Source organism: Salmo salar, chromosome 20 (assembly GCF_965601325.2).
Source record: "Salmo salar chromosome 20, fSalSal1, whole genome shotgun sequence".
In the NCBI taxonomy this organism is placed as follows: Eukaryota; Metazoa; Chordata; class Actinopteri; order Salmoniformes; family Salmonidae; genus Salmo; species Salmo salar.
The window spans coordinates 26,757,881-26,769,365 of record NC_138310.1 but is presented as its reverse complement, the minus strand read 5'-3'; the positions used below and the strand labels follow the sequence as shown (position 1 = coordinate 26,769,365).

Sequence of the window (11,485 nt, the reverse complement as noted above, 5' to 3'; positions counted from 1 at the left end):
ACCCCAATGGTGGAACAAGCTCCCTCACGACGCCAGGACAGCGGAGTCAATCACCACCTTCCGGAGACACCTGAAACCCCACCTCTTTAAGGAATACCTAGGATAGGATAAAGTAATCCTTCTAACCCCCCCCCCCCCCCACACCCTTAAAAAATTTAGATGCATTATTGTAAAGTGGTTGTTCCACTGGATATCATAAGGTGAATGCATCAATTTGTAAGTCGCTCTGGATAAGAGCGTCTGCTAAATGACTTAAATGTAAATGTAACTGTAATGATGCAGCCACCACCATGCTTGAAAATATGAAGAGTGGTACTCAGTGATGTGTTGTGTTGGATATGCCCCAAATGAAACAGTTTTGCTTCCGTCCCTCTCCTCGCCCCTACCTGGGCTTGAACTAGGGACCCTCTGCACACAGACAACAGCCACCCTCGAAGCATCGTTACCCATCGCACCACAAAAGCCACGGCCCCAGAGCAAGGGGAACAACTACTTCAAGGTCTCAGAGCGAGTGACGTCACCAATTGAAACGCTATTAGCGCGCACCACCGCTAACTAGCTAGCCATTTCACATCGGTTACACAAACATAACTTTGTATTCAGGACACAAAGATAATTTCTTTGCCACATTTTTTGCAGTTTTACTTTAGTGCCTTATTGCAAACAGGATGCATGTTTTGGAATGTTTTTGTTCTGTACAGGCTTCCTTCTTTTCACTCTGTCAATTAGGTTAGTATTGTGGAGTAACTACAATGTTGATCCATCCTCAGTTTTCTCCCATCACAGCCATTAACATCTAACTTTTTTAAAGTCACCATTGGCCTCAAGGTGAAATCCCTGAGCGGTTTCCTTCCTCTCCGGCAGCTGAGTTATGAAGGATGCCTGTATCTTTGTAGTGACTGGGTGTATTGATACACCATCCAAAGTGTAATTAATAACTTCACCATGCTCAAAGGGATATTCAATGTTAAACACTATTATTGCACACAGAGTGAGTCCATGCAACTTATGTGACTTGTTAAGCACATTTTTACTCCTGAACTTATTTAGGCTTGCCATAACAAAGGTATTGAATAATTACTGACTCAAGTAATTTAAGCTTTTCTTTTTAAATAATTTGTAAAAATGTTGAATAAAAAAAATCCACTTTGACATTATGGGGTATAAAATCCCAATTAAATTTAAATTCAGGGTGTAAAACAACAAAATGTGGTAATGTCAAGGGGAATACTTTCTGAAGGCACTGATAAATCTACTTCCACAGACCAACATTTGATCGTGAAAAGGTAAAGAAATTGTTGCATATGGAGGGTGTTGTCTGTTTTCCCAATTAGATCCTTTTTACCATTTGATTATGCTCTAGAATACATTAAAAGGTACTCGTAAAAGGAAATCATGTCAGACAGCTATGATAGCCTTCACTGAGGTGTTGGTCCTCCTTATACTTCAGTCCATGTGGTGGCGATAGTGTGCCACTGTTGGTTCATAGCCACCAATCCAGGAGGGAAGAAAAAGTAAACGGTGAACTTGATTTGCTGAGGCTGAAAAGGAAGTGATTGTTTCTTTTGTATTTACACGTGAAAACAATCATATTTTCGCCTAAATTTGTCCGCTGCATTATTGGAACACTGTAAAGAGAGATATCACTTTTAGTGTAAATGCAAACTGAGCGCTCTCACGTAATTCGGAAGGGTAATGTCAAGATTATTCGTTAACCTGATCTTTCAAGTGACTGGGAAGGTAACATGGGGAACCTCAGGACGACCTCCACTTTTTACTGTGCCACCGGTTAGCTTGGCACATGTTCAGAGCAACGGTAAGAAAGATTACATTGATCTCCCTGTCCTAAATGAAGACGAGCTGGACGAGCAGTTTGTAAGAGGGTCTGGACCTGGTGGTCAGGCGACCAACAAAACCAGCAACTGTGTGGTACTCAGGCACATCCCAACTGGCATTGTCGTTAAGGTGACTATCTAACATATTACATTAAGCCTTTTTAGTTCATGATGACCATAAGACAACCAATATTACACATGGACAACACGAAATACATAAACTTTTAGATAGGCTATCCTTCCTGAGCCATACTGCCATAGGCATATGATGTTAGGTCCCCCATATAGGTAGGTAAGGTGCCCCATTTAGGAGCAGTGGTGTAGTGATAATTTTTTAGGTAAAGGAGCGCAAAAAATGTAAATTACGTCATAATTTCCTCAATCAAAGTTTGTATGGAGAGATGTAGCCTATTGAATAACCTATCATTACAGGGCTCTCCAACTCCGTTCCTGGAGCACTACCGTCTTGTATGTTTTCACTCCAACCCCAGTTTTAACTAACCTGATTCATTTTATAAACCAGGTAATTATTAGAATCAGCTGTGCTAGATTAGGGTTGACATGAAAACCTACAGGATAGCTCTCCTGGAATAGGGTTTGAGAGCCCTGTTATAGAATATGCATAAAATGCATCCTCCAATTGCAACGTCTGCCATGCCCACACATATTGTCTTTTTTTTAACTTTTTTTTATTATTATTATTTTCCCCCCCCAAAAATGTTTTTATTTACTTGTAATAATGACAATTTCAACAATACTGAATGAACACTTATTTTAACTTAATATAATACATCAATAAAATCAATTTAGCCTCAAATAAATAATGAAACATGTTTGGTATAAATAATCCAAAACAAAGTGTTGGAGAAGAAAGTAAAAGTGCAATATGTGCCATGTAAGAAAGCTAACGTTTAAGTTCCTTGCTCAGAACATGAGAACATATGAAAGCTGGTGGTTCCTTTTAACATGAGTCTTCAATACTCCCAGGTAAGAAGTTTTAGGTTGTAGTTATTATTGGACTATTGCTCTCTATACGATTTGTATATCATATACCTTTGACTATTGGATGTTCTTATAGGCACTTTAGTATTGCCAGTGTAACAGTATAGCTTCCGTCCCTCTCCTCGCTCCTACCTGGGCTCGAACCAGGAACACATCAACAACAGCTACCCTCGAAGCAGCGTTACCCATGCAGAGCAAGGGGAACAACCACTCCCAAGTCTCAGAGCGAGTGACGTTTGAAACGCTATTAGCACGCACCCCGCTAACTAGCTAGCCATTTCACATCGGTTACACCAGCCTAATCTTGGGAGTTGATAGGCTTGAAGTCATAAACAGCGCAATGCTTGAAGCACAGCGAAGAGCTGCTGTGTCATAGGGGTCGTTGAATGGAGACCAAGGCGCAGCGTGTATAGTGCTCATTCTTTGTCTTTAATAAATACACTTTAACAACAAAACAACAAAATGACCAACAACAGTCCCGTCAGGTACACTAGACTAAACGGAAACAACTACCCACAAACCCCAAATGAAAACAGGCTGCCTAAGTATGGCTTCCAATCAGAGACAACGAAAGATACCTGCCTCTGATTGGAAACCATACCTGGCCAAAACATGGAAACCAACACATAGAAATAGACATCTAGAACAATCCCACCTAGAAACAGAAAACCCCCAAACCACCCAGAACAACCACCTGTCACGCCCTGACCACTCTACTATGGCAAATTACCTCTTACACTGGTCAGGACGTGACATGCTGGCAAAACGCACGAAAGTGCTGTTTGAATGAATGCTTACGAGCCTGCTGGTGCCTACCACCACTCAGTCAGACTGCTCTATCAAATCATAGACGTAATTATAATATAATAAACACACAGAAATACGAGCCTTGGGTCATTAATATGGTCGAATCCGGAAACTATCATCTCGAAAACAAAACGTTTTTCCTTTCAGTGAAATATGGAACCATTCCGTATTTTATCTAACGGGTGGCATCCCTAAGTCTAAATATTCCTGTTACATTGCACAACCTTCAATGTTATGTCATAATTACGTAAAATTCTGGCAAATTAGTTCGCAACGAGCCAGGCGGCCCAGACTGTTGCATTTACCCTGATTCTGCGTGCAGCGAACGCAAGTGAAGTTACACAATTTCACCTGGTTAATATTGCCTGCTAACCTGGATTTCTTTTAGCTAAATATGCAGGTTTAAAAATATATACTTCTGTGTATTGATTTTAAGAAAGGCATTGATGTTTATAGTTAGGTACACGTTGGAGCAACGTGTACCTAACGTTATAGTCGGTTCTGTTATTTATGTAAAATACAAATTAAGAGATTGTGATCTTGTGAGACATTGATCTAACAACAAAACGAGAACCATTGTGAGAAGTGATAATCTTCTATTTGTAATAAGAATGTAATAATTGATGAGTTGGACTATTAGGTGTAGGCAAAAGTTATTTTGAACTATTGGAGCGCCCTTCGGGTCCTTAAAGGACAGCTAAATAAACGTTGATTTAATTAGCTTGAACACTTGTTTTCAATATACCCTATTACAGAATAAAATAAAACAGACGAACTATCAATTCATAGAATGTATTTGCATAGATTTAATCATCAACTCAACTGACCAAGAAGTGAACATACAGTATCTCACAAAAGTGAGTACACCCCTCACATTTTTGTAAATATGAGAATATCTGTTCATGTGACAACACTGAAGAAATGACACTTTGCTACAATGTAAAGTAGTGAGTGTACAGCTTGTATAACAGTGTAAATTTGCTGTCCCGTCAAAATAAGGGGTGTACTCACTTTTGTTGCCAGCGGTTTAGACATTAATGGCTGTGTGTTGTGTTATTTTGAGGGGACAGCACATTTACAGTGTTATACAAGCTGTACACTCACTACTTTACATTGTAGCAAAGTGTCATTTCTTCAGTGTTGTCACATGAAAAGATATACTCAAATAATTACAAAAATGTGAGGGGTGTACTCACTTTTGTGAGATACTGTATATCATTACTAGGTAGAATTGAAGGGAATTTGTTTTAAAACAATCATAAAATCAAGCTTTTGATGTAGTGTATTCATGCATCTCAATAAACTATAACTTAAATGCATTATTACCTCCAATTTGTCCAAAATTCACATTTCCAATTTCCCACCCTGACATAGTCAATATAGGCTAAATATCCCAAGCAGGGCTACAGCAACTTCCAGAGGGGGGTCAGGCTTTTGGGCTTTGCAGTGGCCACTCTGTTTTGGGTGTCCCCGGCAGAACGGTGTCACCGTAACCAAGTGGTCACATCATTCTGAATTCCACTGCGCAAGAGAGGGTTGGTGGAGATTTATGAACATCAAGGCAGATACAGCTGAATTAAATAAAAAAAAATCTTATTGGCCAAAGTTGTCAAGCCTCCAATGGGCCTCCGCAGTGCACACATGTAGTCTACAGTTCATCATTCTCACCACCGCCAGAGAGAAGACAGGGAAGAAGCTACCATTTACCTGCCACTAGGCTGCTGTAGACTACAAAATTATTTGGATTGTCATTTTATTGTTTTTCATGGAATTTGTGGTAATTAAATAATTTATTTAGAATTGATCAGAATACATTTTCTGTGTATTCTCAAATAAAAAAAACTGAGGTGCTCCCTTGCCCTCGACACCTGTTTAGGAGGTACCGTAATCTGTACATTTTTATTGCTAACTCCTCTCTCGTAATTTAGTGCCATCAAACCAGATCGGTGGAAACAAACCGCAAAAGAGCTCGGCAGATAATGAGGGAGAAGCTTGAGGTCACCTACAAGGGAGAAGAGAGCGACATTCTGAAGAATAAGAAGGAGTCTATACAGAGGAAACAAGACAAGAGGAAAAAGGCAAACGAGAATTTGGAGAAGAAGAGACTTTTCAAAGAGGCACTGATGACAGACTACAAACCAGGGGATGACAGGGGATGAAAAGTATGCATGAACATAAAATGTTGTCTGATCAACAAATATGTCCTACCTGATCGTGATCTGTATTGTAAATAAAGAACACCTATTGAAATCAATTAAATTGTTATCAATCTGTCTAAGATACAGGATTGTCAGTATTTTCTGTAGTTGTAATGAAATTAAGTTTTATTACACTGGGTAATAAATACAAAGACACAAACAATGGCTTTATTACAATGGTCCATTCATAATGTGGTGTGTTTATCACAGTGTGTTTGGCACTATCCCTTTTGCTGTCACTCATGCTTAAATATGTTAAAAGATACTAGCTAGTACTCCTCCATTGTCAAAATGCCCGTTATAAAATCCATGTGAGTTTCTCTAAATGATAGGGGCTTTGCTACATACAATGTATTTTTAGACAATGGGAACACATAAAACCAGGACATTCCTGTCAAGTACATGTCATGGGTAACTTTTTTGTTGAAGCCCAACGTGCCACCTCAGTTTTAAGAAACAATGATGTTTTACATTTGCGTAATTTAGCAGACGCTCTTATCCAGAGCGACTTGGTGCATTCACCTTATGATATCCAGTGGAACAACCACTTTACAATAGTACATCTATATCTCTTTTGGGGGGGAGGGTAGGGGGGGGTTAGAAGGATTACTTAATCCTATCCCAGGTATTCCTTAAAGAGGTGGGGTTTCAGGTGTCTCCGGAAGGTGGTGATTGTCTCCGCTGTCCTGGCGTCGTGAGGGAGCTTGTTCCACCATTGGGGTGCCAGAGCAGCAAACAGTTTTGACTGGGCTGAGCGGGAACTGTGCTTCCGCAGAGGTAGGGAGGCGAGCAGGCCAGAAGTGGATGAATGCAGTGCCCTTCTTTGGGTGTAGGGACTGATCAGAGCCTGAAGGTACGGAGGTGCCGTTCCCCTCACAGCTCCGTAGGCAAGCACCATGGTCTTGTAGCGTCTGCGTAGCAATGATAGGAGAGACCATGTGAGGATATGACAGAGCCAAGTGACTTGGTGTATAGCGAGAATAGGAGAGGGCCTAGAACTGAGCCCTGGGGGACACCAGTGGTGAGAGCACGTGGTGCGGAGACGGATTCTCGCCACGCCACCTGGTAGGAGCGACCTGTCAGGTAGGACGCAATCCAAGAGTGAGCCGCGCCGGAGATGCCTAACTGGGAGAGGGTGGAGAGGAGGATCTGATGGTTCACAGTATCAAAGGCAGCAGATAAGTCTAGAAGGATGAGAGCAGAGGAGAGAGAGTTAGCTTTAGCAGTGCGGAGAGCCTCCGTGACACAGAGAAGAGCAGTCTCAGTTGAATGACCAGTCTTGAAACCTGACTGATTTGGATCAAGAAGGTAATTCTGAGAGAGATAGCAAGAGAGCTGGCCAAGGACGGCACGCTCAAGAGTTTTGGAGAGGAAAGAAAGAAGGGATACTGGTCTGTAGTTGTTGACATCGGAGGGATCGAGTGTAGGTTTTTTGAGAAGGGGTGCAACTCTCGCTCTCTTGAAGACGGAAGGGACGTAGCCAGCGGTCAAGGATGAGTTGATGAGCGAGGTGAGGTAAGGGAGAAGGTCTCCGAAAATGGTCTGGAGAAGAGAGGAGGGAATAGGGTCAAGCGGGCAGGTTGTTGGGCGGCCGGCCGTCACAAGTCACAAGATTTCATCTGGAGAGCGAGGGGAGAAAGAGGTCAAAGCATAGGGTAGGGCAATGTGAGCAGGACCAGCGGTGTCGTTTGACTTAACAAACGAGGATTGGATGTCATCAACCTTTTTTTCAAAATGGTTGACAAAGTCGTCCGAGGAGGGGGAGGAGGATTCAGGAGGGAGGAGAAGGTGGCAAAGAGCTTCCTAGTGTTAGAGGCAGATGCTTGGAATTTAGAGTGGTAGAAAGTGGCTTTAGCAGCAGAAACAGAGGAAGAAAATGTGGAGAGGAGGGAGTGAAAAGATGCCAGGTCCGAAGGGAGGCTAGTTTTCCTTCATTTCCGCTCGGCTGCCTGGAGCCCTGTTCTGTGAGCTCGCAATGAGTCGTCAAGCCACGGAGCAGGAGGGGAGGACCGAGCCGGCCTGGAGGATAGGGGACATAGAGAGTCAAAGGATGCAGAAAGGGAGGAGAGGAGGGTTGAGGAGGCAGAATCAGGAGATTGGTTGGAGAAGGATTGAGCAGGATTGAGCAGAGGGAAGAGATGATAGGATGAAAGAGGAGAGAGTAGCAGGAGAGAGAGAGCGAAGGTTGCGACAGCGCAATACCATCTGAGTAGGGGCAGAGTGAGTAGTGTTGGAGGAGAGCGAGAGGGAAAAGGATACAAGGTAGTGGTCGGAGACTTGGAGGGGAGTTGCAGTGAGATTGGTAGAAGAACAGCATCTAGTAAAGATGAGGTCAAGCGTATTGCCTGCCTTGTGAGTAGGGGGGACGGTGAGAGGGTGAGGCCAAAAGAGGAGAGGAATGGAAAGGAGGCAGAGAGGAATGAGTCAAAGGTAGACGTAGGGAGGTTAAAGTCACCCAGAATTGTGAGGGGTGAGCCATCCTCAGGAAAGGAACTTATCAAGGCGTCAAGCTCATTGATGAACTCTCCAAGGGAACCTGGAGGGCGATAAATGATAAGGATGTTAAGCTTGAATGGGCTAGTGATTGTGACAGCATGGAATTCAAAGGAGGAGATAGACAGATGGGTTAGGGGAGAAAGAGAGAATGTCCACTTGGGAGAGATGAGGATTCCAGTCCCGCCACCCCGCTGACCAGATGCTCTCGGGGTATGCGAGAACACGTGGTCAGATGAGGAGAGCAGTAGGATTAGCAGTGTTTTCTGTGGTAATCCATGTTTCCGTCAGCGCCAAGAAGTCGAGGGACTGGAGGGTAGCATAGGCTGAGATGAACTCTGCCGTGTTGGCCGCAGACCGGCAGTTCCAGAGGCTGCCGGAGACCTGGAACTCCACGTGGGTCGTGCGCGCTGGGACCACCAGGTTAGAGTGGCAGCGGCCATGCGGTGTGAAGCGTTTGTGTGGCCTGTGCAGAGAGGAGAGAACAGGGATAGACAGACACATAATTGACAGGCTACAGGAGAGGCTACGCTAATGCAAAGGAGATTGGAAAGAAAATTAACTAAACATCTGGGGAAGCGAGAGAGCAGGGCCTCCCTCACTAACCATTCGCTGAAACACTCAAATATAACTATTCCAACTTCCACTTAGAAATTATAATTGATGTAAACTACAGTGGTTCAATGTTTCCTGGAATAGGCTCAAACTTTGTTTATTCAGCTAGATAACTTGGTACAGTATTCTTCCGTGAAACCCACCCAGTGCACCGTGTCTTATGACGCCGTAGCTAACTAGCATGCTAGCATCCAATAACACACGGTTAGCACCAATACTTGGTTACAACAAACTACCAATGGATCATTCGTGTCTGTGTCTAGTTCCTTTCATAACGCAGAACTAATTAAACGTTGGCTAGCTAACACAAAGTCAGTCCTGCTAGCTACACAAGTGGACTACACAACTCGAAAGCTTACGTTGCAAAAATCTTATTGACTAAAAATGATACAGTACTGCTAGCTGGTAGAATTGGCTAGCTAGCAGTGGCTGTGTTTACCTTTATCTTTGATACAAAGACAACTATGTAGCTAGCTAACGTTACACTAATCAAATTTACTCAATACTTTTATTGGACCAATAAAATCAAAGGGCTTTGTCTTTTGAGTCTTTGATCTTCAGTCTGGAGAATTGGTCCAATTCAATCTAGTAACTTTGTTTTCACCTTGCCTGTTAGAGCCTTGCATTTCTCTCGGTTTCTGCCAAGCATTCACATTATAAGCCCCCTGGCGTGAATGATACCTTCAAATGAAAAAGAAAAGATAAAAACACACAAGTTCTTGAGTCCGTCAAATTTTAACTTTACAGAACCCAATGGTACATAGTAGATTTCACACGGCAAGTACTAGATCGCGAGAACCCAAGGAGGCATACAGCCTTCCCTATTGTTTTCAGTGAAACATATGGACCACTGCTGGGGCAATGTGTACTACAGTCCTGATGCTCTGTTTAAATGTTTAGAAACATGAATAATCCCTGCTTGTGATACACTTTTGGAAACCTTTGGAACGTTCATATCACAGAGAACAAATTCTAACAATACAAAATATATACTTGTTGTGCGCCTTTAACAGGTTCCCACAGAGGTATTTTGCATTGCACATTTACCTGAACTACAGCGACAGTTCATAAGCTAATGGAAACTCGAGAGGGAATAAAAATAAAAACATTGTCTTGAAGTTGTATTGGGGTTGTGCCGCAGAGCATCATGGGGTTGTATGTGTTGTAGACGGAGCACGTTCTAGATAAATGGTTGAACTGATTCCTGTCTTCCGTCTCATCATTATTGAATTGTTATAATAACATGGTTATGAAACACAAGAGACAACACTGTTATGGCAAAAAAAACTGTGAATCTATGGTAAAACAGCTAACAGTAAGTGAACCTTCATCTTGCTTTATCAAATACAATTTTATTGGTCGGGTGTAGCAAAATGCTTATGTTCCTAGCTCCAGCAGTGCAGTAATACCTAATGATACAAACAATACACGCAAATCCCAAAAATAAAAAGAAAACAATTGAGAAATATTAGAATGAGCAATATCAGAGTCTGGAATATAAATATACACTGAGTGTATATTTCATATTAGGAACACCTTCCTAATATTGAGTTGCACCCCTTTTTTCCCTCAGAATAGCCTCAATTCATCGGGGCATGGTGTCGAAAGCGTTCCACAGGAATGCTGGTCCATGTTGACTCCAATGCTTCCCACAGTTGTGTCAAGTTGGCTGGATGTTCTTTGGGTGGTGGACCATCCTTGAGACAAGCGTGAAAAACCCAGGAACGTTGTAGTTCTTGACACACTCAAACCGGTGCGCCTGGCACCTACTACCATACCCTGTTCAAAGGCACTTAAATATTTTGTCTTGCCCATTCACCCTCTGAATCACACACAATCCATGTCTCAATTGTCTCAAGGCTTAAAAATCCTTCTTTAACCTGTTATGGCTAGGGGGCAGTATTTTCACAGCCGGATAAAAAACGTACCCGATTTAATCTGATTATTACTCCTGCCCAGAAACTAGAATATGCATATAATTATTAGCTTTGGATAGAAAACACTCCAAAGTTTCTAAAACTGTTTGAATGGTGTCTGTGAGTATAACAGAACTGATTTGGCAGGCCAAAACCTGAGAAGATTCCATGCAGGAAGTGCCCTGTCTGACAATTTCTTGCCCTTCTTGATTATCTCTATCCATTACAGGGGATCTCTGCTGTTATGTGACACTTCCTACGGCTCCCATGGGCTCTCAGAAGGCGGCAAAAAGCTGAATTGTGGCTTTGCAGGCTCTGGCTGAAAAAAAGTAGCGCGTTTGGATAGTGGCTGGTTATAGTACTGTGAGACTCAGGCGCGTGCCCGAGTCGACCCCATGCTTTGTTTTCTTTCGTCTGTTTACCTAAACGCAGATTCCCGGTCGGAATATTATCGATTTTTTACGAGAAAAATTGCATAAAAATTGATTTTAAACAGCGGTTGACATGCTTCGAAGTACGGTAATGGAATATTTAGAAATCTTTTGTCATGAAATGCGCCATGCTCGTGACCCTTATTTACACTTCGGATAGTGTCTTGAACGCACGAACAAAACGCCGC

The 11,485-nt window shown here is 42.5% G+C and overlaps 1 protein-coding gene across 1 annotated transcript; it reads left to right on the top strand.

The window, feature by feature from the left end:
• The first annotated feature begins 1,494 nt into the window (after positions 1-1,494).
• On the top strand, positions 1,495-5,896 carry mtrfr (mitochondrial translation release factor in rescue). Its single transcript, NM_001140830.2, is given in 2 exon segments — positions 1,495-1,965; positions 5,573-5,896. Coding segments are annotated over 2 exon segments (501 nt in total). The 5' UTR covers positions 1,495-1,695; the 3' UTR covers positions 5,804-5,896.
• The last annotated feature ends 5,589 nt before the right edge of the window (positions 5,897-11,485 follow it).